This window comes from Papaver somniferum, chromosome 5 (assembly GCF_003573695.1).
Source record: "Papaver somniferum cultivar HN1 chromosome 5, ASM357369v1, whole genome shotgun sequence".
Classification (NCBI taxonomy): Eukaryota; Viridiplantae; Streptophyta; class Magnoliopsida; order Ranunculales; family Papaveraceae; genus Papaver; species Papaver somniferum.
The window spans coordinates 164,216,652-164,232,360 of NC_039362.1; the positions used below are offsets into that span (position 1 = coordinate 164,216,652).

The 15,709-nt window shown below is 36.5% G+C and overlaps 2 protein-coding genes and 1 long non-coding RNA gene across 5 annotated transcripts; 1 reads left to right on the forward strand and 2 right to left on the reverse strand.

Moving 5' to 3' along the window:
* Window positions 1–2,953: 2,953 nt before the first annotated feature.
* LOC113283506 (single myb histone 5-like) lies at window positions 2,954–6,962 on the reverse strand. 3 transcript variants are annotated; one of them, XM_026532785.1, is made up of 8 exons: window positions 6,838–6,962; window positions 5,880–6,103; window positions 5,446–5,702; window positions 5,271–5,355; window positions 4,864–4,947; window positions 4,366–4,452; window positions 4,006–4,308; window positions 2,954–3,295 (listed from the first exon to the last, which is right to left on the reverse strand). In XM_026532785.1, the coding sequence occupies exons 2-8, from the start codon at window positions 6,027–6,029 to the stop codon at window positions 3,281–3,283; spliced, it is 981 nt and encodes a 326-aa protein (XP_026388570.1). In that variant the 5' UTR covers window positions 6,030–6,103; window positions 6,838–6,962; the 3' UTR covers window positions 2,954–3,280. The 3 variants fall into 3 exon arrangements, with proteins under 3 accessions (XP_026388570.1, XP_026388569.1, XP_026388568.1); XM_026532784.1 differs by having other exon boundaries at window positions 4,006–4,227; window positions 4,285–4,452; XM_026532783.1 differs by having other exon boundaries at window positions 4,006–4,452.
* A 159-nt stretch (window positions 6,963–7,121) lies between these two features.
* On the forward strand, window positions 7,122–10,330 carry LOC113283507 (pentatricopeptide repeat-containing protein At3g24000, mitochondrial-like). Its single transcript, XM_026532786.1, has 2 exons — window positions 7,122–7,324; window positions 8,306–10,330. Exons 1-2 carry the CDS (start codon window positions 7,184–7,186, stop codon window positions 10,238–10,240), a joined length of 2,076 nt encoding a protein of 691 aa, XP_026388571.1. The 5' UTR covers window positions 7,122–7,183; the 3' UTR covers window positions 10,241–10,330.
* A 1,936-nt stretch (window positions 10,331–12,266) lies between these two features.
* Window positions 12,267–15,097, reverse strand: LOC113283508. The gene is made up of 3 exons (XR_003327507.1): window positions 13,767–15,097; window positions 12,990–13,074; window positions 12,267–12,485 (listed from the first exon to the last, which is right to left on the reverse strand). It is a non-coding gene; the product is annotated as an uncharacterized LOC113283508 (long non-coding RNA).
* Between the last annotated feature and the right edge of the window lie 612 nt (window positions 15,098–15,709).

The following is a 15,709-nucleotide window of genomic DNA, read 5'->3' on the forward strand; positions in this document are numbered from 1 at the left end:
AGAAGGTTAGACAACCCATATTCGGAAGTTTGGGTAACTAAGTTTACTTCCGATTATTGCAAGTTCAAAATTTGAAAAGTATCAGTTTTTCCCAAATTCTGATTTTTGGGCCATCGTACATTCGAGACTTTACAAAAAAAAATTATCTTCCGAATATTACAAGTTCAAAACAAACCATGCCATGGCTCTAGGTAGTTCCAAGGGCCAATATAGAAGGTTAGACAACCCATATTCGGAAGTTTGGGTAACTAAGTTTACTTCCGATTATTGCAAGTTCAAAATTTGAAAAGTATCAGTTTTTCCCAAATTCTGATTTTTGGGCCATCGTACATTCGGGACTTTACGAAAAAAATTATCCTCCGAATATTACAAGTTCAAAACAAACCATGTCATGGCTCTAGGTGGTTCCAAGGGCCAATATAGAAGGTTAGACAACCCATATTCGGAAGTTTGGGTAACTAAGTTTACTTCCGATTATTGCAAGTTCAAAATTTGAAAAGTATCAGTTTTTCCCAAATTCTGATTTTTGGGCCATCGTACATTCGGAACTTTACAAAAAAAATTTATCCTCCGAATATTACAAGTTCAAAACAAACCATGCCATGGCTCTAGGTGGTTCCAAGGGCCAATATAGAATGTTAGACAACCCATATTCGGAAGTTTGGGTAACTAAGTTTACTTCCGATTATTGCAAGTTCAAAATTTGAAAGGTATCAGTTTTTCCCAAATTCTGATTTTTGGGCCATCGTACATTCGGGACTTTACAAAAAAAATTTATCCTCCGAATATTACAAGTTCAAAACAAACCATGCCATGGATCTAGGTGGTTCCAAGGGCCAATATAGAAGGTTAGACAACCCATATTCGGAAGTTTGGGTAACTAAGCTTACTTCCGATTATTGCAAGTTCAAAATTTGAAAAGTATCAGTTTTTCCCAAATTGGATCATTTCGGGATGTGCCAAGAAAATACGAACCACTATACCATCCCTTTCTTCCCTTCTCAAGGTATTTCCGTGTAACTCCGCTAACCACTCCGATTGTTGCATGACCGTTCTACCATCCCATTCAGTCCTTTTGATCGTAGATAGGGACGACTTAATTGTAGACAAAGAAGACAAGTTGTCGGGGTCGTCCGCCTTTATTTTAATTAAGATCGCACTCGCTTTTTGGATCCGCATAGACCTCACCGTCTGCATTTGATGTGGTTTTAACTTGGCAACCATTACATGTCCAATTAAATCCAACGGATCATCATGGTTGTGACAATCGTTATCAACTTTATACATTTTATACTCTTTACCTTTAATACCATCGGGCTTATAGAAGACAATCTTAAATGGGCATCCCATCTTCTTGGTATTGCTTCGATATTTCCTATTCGTCTTCCGTACGTACTTACTATTCTTTCCCTCGTGACTCTTTCGCGTCCCACCTCGCTCACAAATCATTTCAAATCGAGTGTCACTAACATGATTATTTTGAACTACCACGCACATGTTATCTTTTGCCTTGTTCATAAGTCATTCCTTTGCCTCCTTCTTACTTCCAAATGTCTAAACGTGCATAAAACAAAACAAATCTAATAAGCATAACCATTTAACATATAAATTTTGAAAAAAAAGAAAAGTAGTAATGAGTATACCAAATCGTCTGCATAGTATAGGGAAGTGTCGGGCCTCAAATAGAAATCATCAACAAACTCTTCAACGGCCTGCATATGAAAGCAACAAATTATTATACAATAATCGGAGGTTATTAAATAAGTCAAACTGCCGAATATACTATATTCGGAATCCTATCGGTTACCCAAAAAATCCGATTTATGCAAATGAATGTACACAGTTTACTGAGTGCAAAAAATGATATAATCGGAATCTAAAATATATAGTAAAACAGCCGAATATAAATAACCGGGAGATAACTTTAATCGATAAACATCCGATTTTCAAGTTTTCAGAAATTTTATTTTGAGGCCACTGTTATATTCGGCAGTCAAATAATGTTAAACTATTACCGATTGTAAAGGATAAGAATACCGAGTTTTGAAATTTTTTGAGGAATTCGTTTTTGGGGCCATTCGGAGGTAAATAACTCTACATAACTACCGAATGTAGATTTTTTTGGAAAACCAGTTTGGGGTTTTTTCTCATATTCGGCAGTAAACTACTATCTTGGAACTACCGAATATACATATTTGATACTCAGTGTGTTATATTCGTAAGTTTATTCGAGAAATTATCTACCGAATTTGGGTAGTTCATGGCATTCAATGCATGCAATAATCGTTTTTTCTTGTTTACAAAAGCATACAAACGCATGTAAATCGAGTATTTGAGTTTCTTAACACAATACCTGTGTTTTACATGCATCGTTAGCTTCAATATCAGGCGATTCTCCATTTTCTTCCATGAAAGGGTCGTCTAGGTTTTCCTCTCCATAAAAGTTTGGATCATTCAACATATACCCCAAATCGTCTTCGCCATGATTCTCACCTTCTTCTTCATATCCATCCATTTTTGTAGTGATAAAATGGGTTTTCCCTTTTTTCCTTCACCTTCTTCTCTATAACTCTAACAACTCAAAAATGAAAAAGAAATGGAAAAAATGAAACATAAATCATTCTAATACTGCACCGACTACAATCAGAAATCTGGGTAAATTTTTGTCTTCCGATTGAAATCGGAGGATAAAAATGTTATCATATCCTCCGAATATATAAGGGAAATTTTGCCATTACGAATTACGCGAGATAAGGGCTGGCTACATTTTCCTTTTGGGTGACCTTTTTTGTTTTATTGTTGACCCCTAAATCCTTTTGAGTGGCCCCTAAAAACGCGAGGATAAAAACCCCAAATAAAAAAGTTAAACATAAAAATTACAATATATAATGAGAGGACAGGAAATTATAAACATTATATAAAAATACTATTCTTAGCAAAGGAGTCGGACAGATAAATTAATACAGCATGAATTGAAATCAAATGGGCTGAAAATAAGCCGGTGTTGCCTATTACATGAACTTATAACAAGTTGAATAAAACCTAATTTAGCACAAATCCTCTAACTAAAAATGATTTGGGTTAAGGGCTAGAGCCTCAGTTAGCCCCTTCATGGACCCGTCCCTGATGATGAATCCTCCATTGTTACTAGCTATACAAAATATTATTCTTATATATACAGACTTGGTCAGCATAACAGCACTAAAAAGAAGATCATTAGTTGAAATAGCGTCCACCATTAATGCTCATCCATCTCCATGGCTTGCATGTAATGCCCCTTTCAAGCACAAGCTACCTGCACACGGTTGCAACATGTTAATCAACTAAAAGACCACATAGAAAAGATCTCATTTCAAAAAGAAAAATAAAAGAGCGGGTAGAAACAAAGAAAAAGAAAACAGCACAATTTTCACACTGTAATATGGTATAAATTATTGACCACTTCGAACAAACGATAACAAACTGGTTCTCTAGTAAATCTTATTATTGGTGCCTGGTGCGTCTTATTATTGGTGTCTGGTGGTTCCTTAAACCTTCATGAACTGAAAACGGGAACTTCTTCCTAGAGTCCAACTTTGCCCACTTATAAGGTGGTGTGTAAGAGTCTTAGTCACATGAGCCAAAAATCCTTTTGAAACCTAAATTAATAAAATGGTAACTCACAATCTAAATGCTATCTCTAATGCTTTTAAAACAATTTGAGAAAAATTCTCAGAAAGAAAGAAGATGAAAGAACACATGTACCCCAACTTAACTAACACAATCCTGACAGGATTGAAACACCAGGTCGGTATGGCCCCTCTTATAGATAACTAAGATACCTACAGCATCCCCCCATTTTGGGGCTATAACCACATCGGGATTCTCTATCCTATCCTTTGTGAAATTAAGAAGTGCAAAAATATTTAATTACTCAAGAATGATACAGCTGAACATTCGAAAGAGATGCGCCGAAAACAGTAAATAAAGAAAGAGAGAAACAAATTATCAGCTTAAGAATAGTACCGATGCATTCCTGGCTCTCAAAGTCATCATTGCTGCTTCTGCATCAGATTCAGCTGCCTCTGCCTCCATTGCTGCCTGTTCAGCTATTGCCATCCACTCATCTGCCGCTGCCGCTGCTCGAGCAGCCGCTGCAAAAGCCTGCTGTGCTGTCATGAACCTCATTTCTGCCAATTCTGTGTTAATACGTGTCCTAGTGATGATTTTATCACCATCTTTATCTATGTTGGGAGAGTCATCTTGCTTGGCCTCTAGGACCATCCTCTCGGGTTCTTTATCTATGTTGGGAGAGTCATCTTGCTTGGCCTCTAGGACCATCCTCTCGGGTTCTTTATCTATGTTGGGAGAGTCATCTTGCTTGGCCTCCAGGAGTCGCATCTCACGTGTTTTGCTTTTCCCGGAGGGAACTGAGGAAACTGAGTTTGGTGCAATTCTGTAATTGCGATTTACCTGTGAAGGCAGAAATGGGAAAAAAAAATAAGGCAAAGATACTTGATAAAGATACACTACTTTCAATTCCTTTTCTGTTTTTCTTTTTGAGTCTCTAACCCTACATTTCAAGTAGTTGATTTTGGCTTGGTTCTTGGTTCTTCAACATGTGAAGAGGATATACCATAAAGTGAAAACAATTTTTTCGACAGTCTCCATCAACTCGCGCATTTAAGATGGTTTATGATTTTAGTTAGTTCTACTGGAAAGTAAAAACAGAAGAAACAACAGATGAGAGATCTATGGAACTTTACTAGTCCACAAACTTTTAATTTAATCAGCTACAAAACATGCTTGCAATTCACCATATGAGTGGGCCAGTTAGCATGAGATCTATTTACCCTAATTAATTTTGGAAGTGCGAGTAATTACCTTTATCAATTTTCCACTTGCAATAAAACGCTTGAGCTTTTCTGACAAGATCCTTCTGAAATTTGGTGGCGCACAATAGTGATCCTAAACAAGAAAAAAAACAACAACATCATCGGAAATTAATCTAGGAATTTGCTGTGTGATACATATAAATGCTCGTGTGCTTGCTCTAAGACCGAATACGTAACTGTTCCACCATTTTACAGTAAAAAAATTCGGATTAAAGAATTCTATGCTTGCAATGGCTAAACTAAGAACTTATCATTTTAAATCCCTGCAACATTGCAAACCATTTGTAGTAACATTGGTTTAGCACTATAACCACTACTAGGTTAATTTAGCTTATCTCATCTACAGATAATTTCACATTTAATATTAAATACAAAAAGTGCAAGGAAAAGAAGTACCTCTATGTAGGTTGCAATAGAAGTCCTGTTAGACCCATTACGCTCCTTAAGATTGGATATAGCTTCTATTATAAGACTGTCCAGCCTACAAACATGATAAATTCACAAAATTTGTCAAAATCAGGTCCATTGCACATCAGCAATAATTCTAACATAGCAATGTGATGTAACAGACCTTAAATTTGATTGTGTTGAACCAGACTCTGACAAGGTGTCAACAGCAACTGGAATTGGCTTAACGTCAACAATGTCATCATCGCTTTGAGCTTCCCAACTAAGGGCAAAAGGACTTTCATAAGGCTCTACCTTGAGTTGACTTTCCTTATAACCTGACCTAGCTCTGCTCAGGTCAGGGGTTTCAGGTCTATAAAGTGTATCTGGTCTGTCAGCTGACGAAAATGATCTTGGTGCTTGGATGTTTCTCCACTTATCCTATCAAGAGTTGAACCACATTAATGTAAGAAGTGGAAATTTAAGAAGTTGAAAAGAATAAGAAATGTGATAAAATTTAAGAAGTGGAAAGAATCTTTAAAGAGTAGAACTTGCAAAACAAAAAACTCAGCTTAAAAGAGCTGTATATTATAACTCAACAAGAATTCGAAGTAATACCTTGAGATCCACATTTGAGCGCAGGATTAAGATACCACTGAATTCTGGGTCTTTTAGTATTTGGCACCATTTTCCTAAACCATGTTTAAGTATTCCAGCTCTAAGAGCTGCTTCTTCGGCTGCAGTCCACTTCTGTTTAGGCGCGCCCATCAATTTGAACACTTCAATTTTCCAAGTTAAAATCGACTAGGATACCCTTGTCCGATCAATATTGAAAGACCAACCTGTACACATGTCGGCAAATTAAGTTCATTAGCTTCAATTAAAAAAAAAGTTAATAATGCCAAACGAATTAGAACACGAGAGTCCAATTTTAGGAGGAAAAAAAATTAAACTAATACGGATGTAATCAATTAAAACTCAAACATGGAAGGAAATTTGAAAGGCCGAAGTAAGGAAAAACGAAAATTTTAGTAAATGTCGTCACATGATATGAACTGTAACATGTTATCTCTTCCCTTTTTGATGTTTCTCCATATGAGTTGTCCCTCTACATGATATAAACTGTAACATGCTATCTCTTCCCTTTTTGATGTTCATGCCTATCCTTCTAAAACCTTTGACAGACACATTTTGTCAAACTTGTCTTGGTGCATATGACCAAGTTACTTAGAATCACTCTTACGGCTTATCTAGATTTTATTAGAGAGGTTAACCCATTGTACTCATCAATTTCAAAACAGTTCTGCTACTAGTTGTTAACTAACATCACCATGTCTAAAATTACTTTCTCATCCACCACCATGGATAAAGAAATTCATCAATGTCACTCAATTAAACTTTTTCTCTATATCTACAGTACCATAAAGTACATCACCAAAGCAGAATTGTGCACAATCAAACCCTAAAAACATCAATTAACGAAAAGAATAAAATTTACTAATCATCGTGATCAACAGAATCAAACAGTTCAACTGATCAAAATATTGAAGAAGATGGAGAGGATTTAGACGATTACCTTTGAAGAAGCTGAAAATCGTTCCGGAATAGGAAAGGGGTGTTGTTCTACTCTTTGATCAAAATCATATAAATATATAGGAATTTGGATTCCTTTTCTTCCTCTTTATACCTTCTGTGTGTTTCTGTTTCCCATCCTAAGATAAATAACCATAGTCCTATTTAACTGACAAGCGTCGGACCCGCAAAACCGAGACAGAGAAAGTTCCAGAAAGAGTAACTTTGGAACATGGAGATTTTATACCTACACAGAAACTAATACTCCGCGCAGTATTGTATCAAAGTGTAAGGACTGGATACCGTTAATCATGGGAGAAATCTAAAAACGGCGAACTCGCCAAAGAAAAATGTTTATTAGGGCGTTACATTATGTCCGATCAGCTTCTTCTTCATCGAGATTATTCTCATTCGAGGCGTTGGTTCAGGAGATTAAACATGGTGAGCTTGGGATTAATTCTGGTATTTATCAAGAACATCTCCATACAAGGGTACGTTTTTTAATTTCGGATAATCTTGCTCAAATTCTAAATCTCTGCCGATTTTAGTGTCAATTTAAGCTGCCAAAGTATCTATCAGATTATTTTTTTCTCTGGTATGTTAGGCTATCTCCTCAATCTGCATTTGGTTGTTTTTTGTGTCTGGATTTTCTGTAAGTGAGCCTGTTTACAATTTTTTGTGTACTGAGTGTGTGCTGGCATAAACATTTACCTAATTCCGAGTAGCAATGAAGTGAATTGGAAAACTTGTGGTGAAATTGGAAGAAATAGTTGTGAAATTGTAGTTAGTTACTTCTTAGGGTTCACTTTTGTGTAATTTTCTCCCCGCAACAAAAAGTATAAGAATTATCCATCCTGTTGTGAGAGGTATAAGAATTATCAATATTGGTGAGAGATTTTTTTAGTGACTTTATCTTCGAACAAGAATGGTGGCCTTAGAAGTTTGCTTATGTTTTAGATATTATGGCAGGTTGCAATAATAGTTATTATGCAATTGATTTTGTTTCATGGTTGTCTGATACTCATATGAACACAAGCCAATCTGCTTCGCTTGATAAACCAAATTGATGTTCAGTCAACTATCGTATATCGCAGACAACGTGTAGAAAAGCCATAAAAAATTTTGTTGCAAGTCTATGTATCTTTGCTTAAGCAATTGCAAAGTAGCTTGAAGTACTAGGCAGTTTAGAGATTATATAACTGATTATTTCAGTACTTAGAAACCTCAAGTATCGTGTCTTGCATACAACTTGTGTCCTAGTAGGTTTCAGAATTTGCACCAATAAACAAAGAAAACATGAAACAGATTGACAGGGTTATATATGTTGGGAAAGTTACCATGTTTACTGAGAGATGAATGTATAACTTGGTTTCGTGAACATCGAAATTGGGCACCTATATCCTTTTTAATGTATTTTACGTTTCTACTGATTTTCTTGTTTCATTAAAGCATCCCTGAATACTATTTTCCAGGGACTTTCTTCTCCGTGCACCATTGCATCCATATCCACGTCATCTAATAAAGGCCTAAGTACCTCTGCATTTGAAGTTTTCTTCGAAGACAATGAAGAGGGTGATGCATCTTGTATCATTCAAGAAAAAGACTACCTTCGCAAAAGCCACAACTCAAAAGAAGGTCTTTACGTTCTTGATCTCATCGACCAAGGTTCCATTGTACCTGATCATACACTTTATAATAAATTGCTTAAGAAATGCACCGATTTGGGAAAACTAAGAGAAGGCAGAATGATTCATGAGCATTTTCTCAAATCAAAATTCAAATCTGATCTTTTCACCCTTAATACCATCATTAATATGTATACAAAATGTGGTAGTTTGAATGATGCCAAGAAAATGTTTGATGAGATGCCTTGCAAAGATATGGTTACGTGGACTGCTCTAATTTCAGGGTATTCTCAAAATGACCGACCTGAAGAAGCTCTTGCATTGTTTCCTCAGATGATTGAGCTTGGATTGAAACCAAATCAGTTTACCTTCGGCAGCCTTCTGAAGGCTTCTGGATCAGCAACTACTGATACACCTGGTAGGCAGGTCCATGCTTTTGTAGTAAATTGTGGTTACAGTTCAGATGTTTATGTGGCTAGTTCCCTTGTGGATATGTACGCTAGGTTTGATAGAATAAAAGAAGCTCAAATAGTGTTTGATGGAATGGTAAGTAAAAATGAAGTCTCTTGGAATGCATTAATTGCTTTTCATGCCAGAAAGGGTGAGGGAAAGGATGCTCTTAAGCTGTTTTGGAGGATGCAAAGAGAAGGTTTTAAACCTACCCATTTCACGTATGCAAGTGTGTTTAAGGCTTGTGCTAGTACTGAATCTTTAGAACAAGGAAAATGGATTCATGCTCATATGCTTAAGTCGGGGGGAAAGCTTATTGCTTTTGTTGGCAACACTATTCTTGACATGTACGCGAAGGCGGGTAGCATTGATGACGCAAGGAAAATCTTCGATAGGTTGGAGAGCAGAGATGTTGTGTCGTGGAATTCTATGCTTACTGGGCTTGCTCAACATGGGAAAGCGAGGGAAGCCGTTGAACGCTTTGAAGAAATGCTTAAGATTGGAGTTCTGCCAAATTATATAACCTTCCTTTGTGTTCTTACGGCTTGCAGTCATGGTGGATTAGTGAATGAAGGGCTGTATTATTTTGAATTGATGAAGAAGTACAATGTGGAACCACATGTTGATCATTATGTTACAAAAGTAGATCTTCTTGGTAGAGCAGGGCTTCTTAATAAAGCCTTAGATTTTATAAAAGATATGCCAATCGAACCCACATCCGCTATTTGGGGAGCTTTGTTGGGTGCCTGTAGAATGCATAAGAATACTGAATTGGGGATTTTTGCCGGTGAACGTTGTATTGAGCTGGATCATACTGATTCAGGTCCTCACATTATTCTTTCAAATATTTATGCATCTATTGGTAGATTGAGTGATGTTGCAAGAGTCAGAAAAAGGATGAGAGAGATTGGGATCGAGAAAGAACCTGGTAATAGTTGGGTGAAGATAGGGAATGCAGATCATGTGTTTGTAGCTAATGATGATGCTCACCCACTGAATGAGGAAATCCGTAAAATGTGGGTTAAGGTAAGTGAGCAAATTAAGCAGGCTGGGTATGTTCCAGATACGAGCCATGTTCTAGCATTCACTGATCAACAGGACAGGGAAGCTAGGCTGCAGGTTCACAGTGAGAAGTTAGCTTTAGCGTTTGCTCTTCTTAATACACCTCCTGGAACAAGGATTGTGATAATAAAGAACATCAGAGTGTGTGGAGATTGTCATTCTGCAATCAAGTTTGTGTCAAAAGTTATGAAGAGGGATATTATTGTGAGAGACACCAAAAGGTACCATCATTTCAGTGGTGGTAGTTGTTCATGTAATGATTACTGGTAGCAGGGACGGGCCTATGAAGGGGCCAACGGAAGCTCTAGCTCGGCCTTTGATTTAGCCCAAATCATTTTAGTAGAGGGGATTTGTACAAAATTAGATTATTTTTTCTGTACGTTCAAATGCATTCCAAAGATTAGGGAGTTAGAAACCCTTACAGTTAGAAACCCTTACATCATTGATAGTAGAGCCTTCTAATGTTGGATTAGGATTTCCATTCCTTGCATTAGAAGTATCTACTTCTTAACTTTGCAAAATACAATTGCTCCCATCAACAAGATTAATGAAGGTTTTTGCCTCTTTTGCAAGAGTGTCTGCCACATTGTTAGCTAATCTAGGAATATAAAAAAAAAAACCAAAAAGTTTTGGCAGCGATTAAATTCTCTTTTTACTTCATCCATAATTGCTTGATTCTGCCAGGAAATTTGAGAAGGTGTCCCATTTAAGTAGTCAAACAGGTTCTTGCAATCTCCTTCCACACTGAAGTTAGTCAATCCCCTTTCTGTCGCCCATTTAGCTCCTTGCAACAATCCTAAAGCTTCCGCTTCTTCTGGGATAGAAGTTGTGAATGATCCTGCTCTGCCTTGTTCAAACTTGCGTGCATCATTCCTAAGGATTAAAGAAAAACCTGCAGGCATATCCATAGAAATCCAAGCAACATCCATATTGAGTTTCTTTTGTGTTCTCCTAGGAGGAATCCATTTAGGAATCTCAATTTTATTTGTTGCGATTTTTCTAAAAGAAGGATTATCCTTATACCAGAAATCTAGAAATCTTTGTATTTCTAAAGCTAATTGAGAACTTGCTTGTTGTTGTGTTTCGAAGACTCTATTGCATCTTTCCTTCCAAATGAACCAGGCTTTTGTCAATATTATTTCTATGGGTATAGTTGGGTCTTTCTTTCCTGACCATTCCTTACATATATCTAAGAAAGTAATAGAATTGTCAAAGTTCGGTTCAACTGGGAATGGCTCAGCAGCCCAAACAGACTTTGGCAAAGGGACAAAAAAGCAACAGATGTTCTATGGATTCATAATCTTGACAACCAAAAGAACAGTTAGGCTGAATATCCTCCATAAATTTAGATAATTTCAGATTTGTAGAAATGGCATTTTGTAAATACTTCCAGGCAAAGATTTTAATTCTTTGAGACACATTAAGGCTCCATAAACTTTTCCAGAAGGAGTCTGGCTGTCCTAAATTGTAGTGGTTCACTGTTCTTTCATTAAGTTTGTTATACATAGACTTAACAGTAAAAATGTCTGAGTTAGCAAGAAGCCATCTGAGTTTATCTGGTTTGTTTAAGGTTATTCTAATGTTACTGACTTTCCTAGCAATGTATTCTGGAAACAGTTCAAAGATTAAACGGGAGTTCCACTTCTTAGTGATTGGATCAATAAGATCCTTCACAAGTGTTAAGTGAGAGTTAGTAGCAGTTCTAAAATTTTTATTAAGGTCATCTTCCAATTTGGGTATCCATCTATCATCCCATATGTTAATACCGTTGCCATCTCTTATTTCCCAAATACTGTTTTGTTCAACAAGATGAATTCCCTTACTTATACACTTCCAAATCCATGAACTAGTTGATGGAATTTTTGCTTTAAAAGCAGGGGACTTTCTGAAGTATCTAGGCTTTAGTTGTGACAGCCAAAGGGCTTAAAACTCTGTTAGCGGTCTCCAAGCTGATTTGGTTATCATAGCTAAGTTAAATTTATGAGCATTTCTGAATCCTAACCCACCTTTGCTTATAGGTTTACAAAGACAAGAATAAGATTTTGGGTTTGTAATTAGTTTCCTTTGCTCCACCAGAAATCTCTTTGCAAGGCATCTTTTTTTTGTGATTTTCTTAGGTAAAATGAAGCAACTCATTTGATACTAGCCATACTAGCCAATGTTGCCTTATTAAGAACCATTTTACTAGCCCGAGCTAGTAATTTACCTATCCAACTGTAGCGCCCCCAAAACTAGCAGCTGACTAATCCAAGAGATTAACTAAACAAAGATGCACTAAGAATCTAATCATCTACTTAACATTCAATTAAGAAATCTGCTACAAAACTTAAACAAAAAACTAGCCCCACTTAAAAATTTATATACAAGAACTCCTCTCAAATGATACATATTCAATAGTGAGTTGATTTACAAATAAAATACAAACACAGAATAAACATAGAAAAACTAGCTAACTAACGTAAGTAATTCTTCGAAGCTTTCATCGTCATGTGCACATCTTGATCTGTCTCTGAAACTGAAAATGGGAATGATGAGCACATCATCCCTAAAAGGGGTGCCCAATGGAAATAACAACTAGCTTTCAAGTAATCATTAATATGATTCGTAGACAAGGCAGATTTTATCGAAAGTCGTTAATACATGGAAAGAAAGTAAAACACAAAGTAGAAACTTCTTCAAAGACATCCATAAATAAAAGTAACATCCATGTATGAGATGTGTGTTTCCGCACATAAGGGAAGAGTAATATTGATGCCAATTCCACACAGAATAGGTAATACTGCAGTGTATCGCTCTAGCCATAGAATACTGAATATATATAAAGGAAGAATAATATTGCAGTGTATCGCCCTAGCCATATCAATATTGCGGTGTATCGCCCTAGCCATAGAATACTGATATTGTGTCGGCACACATCTCATACCACACAGAGCACACAAAGATATGCATGAATTTCACAACACAAAGATTGATTTGTAAAACAATAATGAATACAAGAGAGTACGTTATCAATTCCCACCTCTTTTGATGACCAGCCACGCCTACCTCGAGATCCACAATCCACTGGTTCATCCTTTGAATCGATCGTTGTTAATATAGACTAACTGTTAATCACACAAGAAGTCTAAGAACCTAGCCAAGATTGCTCAAACAAGAATCATACAATTCTATCTAATGGTTCTAAGCCCATTATGGTATCTCATTCTCTATCTTTAGCATAAATATGATTTACTAATTGAATCTGGGTTGTATCTAAAGTCCATTAGCTAAGTCTTATTAATATCTACAACTTTGTAGAAGAAGCCAGAGGCTAACTCGAACCATAAGAGGTCCAAATAATCAAACAAGTAAAACTAGCCCTAAGCCCAAGCCATTAATCCGGCCCATTAATCTAAGGCCTGGTCCATCCGGTCAATTGACAGTCTCTAACGGTCAATCTAACAGTCAACGTGTCCCTAACATTCGACATCTAAGGTCAGGTCAACAGTCAAACATGAATTGGTCAACTGAGTCAATTCGGTCTAGACAGGAAACTCGGTGAGTCAACATGGTTCAACTCAGTCGGCTAAACTGAGTCAGGCAGAAAAGGATCTAAGTCAGTCTAGGTCAGTTCAGTCAGAAAGACTGAATAGGTTAAAGACCACACATCAAACACAAGGACTCTTAACTCTACAATGCTAACCTCTTCTTCATTACATCAATTCTACCAGATTATACAACTTCATCAGAATCATTTCAATCATATATTCAAAGCATATAAACTTCATAACTCACTTTAAACTCAAATACAAATTACCTGCAATTGCAGCACTAAGCAATACACAGCTCATCTCATCTTAAACACACTCATCACCTTTCCCAGCATTACAACACATTCCTTAACTTCAATATCATTTCCATTCTGTTCCACATTCACCTCAAAGCTATTAACAACTCAACAATCTTCATTACCTTGTTCTAGGTTCAGTCGTAAAACCACAACTTCATTACCCTGCCAATTTTCATTCTCCTTACACCTACAACAGTTCATACACCCATTTTAGTGACACTGCCGACTACATGAACTGCAACACCATCACCACTACCAATTCACTTCATTTAACTGAGATATTCATTCTCAAACCATTACATACCTATACCACCACCATAACTGTCATTTAATCCTTGTTCCCATCTGAAATCATCAACCTAACTCGATTTATACCCACTACTCACAAACTCTATTCATCAACAATATCTCAACACTCATCCATTCTAAAATAGAACACATGCATCTTCATCTGCAAATTCTACTACACAGAAAATACCACCAGTTCAATTTCATTACCTCAAAGTTCAGTTCAACTCGGTCACAGGTTGAACAACTCTGCTGCAAACTCAATCCCTTTTTCCCTATCATCTCCTAATACCTCAACAACAACAATTCAACCTTTCCCTGCTCAAGGCTTATATCATCAACACGCCTCAATTTTAATCTCATTCATGATTACTTGATCTCAATAATTTACACAATCCAACTTAAAATCTCAAAATTAGAATAATTAGAAGCTTACCCAAACTTTAGCATCCCTTGAATTACTAATACGCCGAATCAATTCCACTGAAGACCTGATTTCAGTTTTTTTCGGAAGAACAGAAACCCTAATCATTCTTTTATCTCGAATTACTCCTCATCCTTAACTCTAATTCATTCAATTGATCAATACCCATCTCAAATCATCTCACCAGAACATCAATACATCTTCTAAATCTTCTCTGAGTCTCTTCTTATGAAACCCTAACTACTGATTCAATCCTAAAACAACTCTACAGGTTCAATCAAACCTCAACCCTTCCAATCTTCAACTAACAGCAGCCAAATTAACCCACAAATTCACCTAAGAACTCGAACTCGAACCGAATTCCAATTCCATTTACAGAAATCCTAACTGAATCTTCTCTAACCCGTCACTTCTTTTAACTTAGAACTTACCACAACAAAATCACCACTACCTGCAACCCTTCCTTGATCTTTCTACTCTTGATTCGATCTCAAAATCCTCACTTTTGATTCTCAAACTCTCACCAGAAGAAGAACGGGGAAAAGAGGAGCAGAAGAAGAGGGAAGAAGAAGAAAATAGAAATGAGCTTATCTGCTCGACTTGGCTAGAGATAAGGCCGACCCGTATTCACTAAAACACCCACTCGTTTTGACACGTGCAGCCACAAGGGTAAATTCCAAATTTACTATCTTACCCTCCGAAAACAAATTGATACATTATCTTCATCCGGTATCCGCATGACACGTTGGAGTAGTCCACTTCGCATAACTTTTCGAGATTTATTTAATGATACTAGTTTCGTATCTAGATCGTTGTTAGATTAATTTTTATTAATTAACGTTCGTGTTAAACTAATAGAGTTATTAGTGACTAATACGTCTCTTGACTAGTCTAATAGCGTTGACGAGCTTGAGGGTTCTTACACCAACCTTGTACTTTGTGTTCCATTTTTTCAATTATTCCTTCAAAAAGCTTTATCTTTGCTTTATTAATAAAGAGAGGAGTTCCTAAGTATGAGTCTTTTAGGTCTTTTTTTTTTCCAGTAATTTACTAATCATTCTTTGATGTTTGGGTTGAACTTTTTTGCTAAAGAAGATCCATGATTTATCAAAATTTATTAACTGTCCTGAGGATTTACCAAAAGAGTCAATCAGTTCTAGAATATTATGACATTCTTTAAGATCATATCTAATAAAAA

Coding starts and splice junctions, on each gene's coding strand:
- LOC113283506 (XM_026532783.1), bottom strand. CDS start 6,029: ATGGGCGCGCCTAAACAGAAGTGGACTGCAGCCGAAGAAGCAGCTCTT. Junction 5,703..5,879: donor GCTCAAATGTGGATCTCAAG/GTATTACTTCGA, acceptor AACTCTTGATAG/GATAAGTGGAGAAACATCCA. Junction 4,453..4,863: donor CAAGTGGAAAATTGATAAAG/GTAATTACTCGC, acceptor CTGCCTTCACAG/GTAAATCGCAATTACAGAAT.
- LOC113283507 (XM_026532786.1), top strand. CDS start 7,184: ATGTTTATTAGGGCGTTACATTATGTCCGATCAGCTTCTTCTTCATCG. Junction 7,325..8,305: donor AAGAACATCTCCATACAAGG/GTACGTTTTTTA, acceptor ACTATTTTCCAG/GGACTTTCTTCTCCGTGCAC.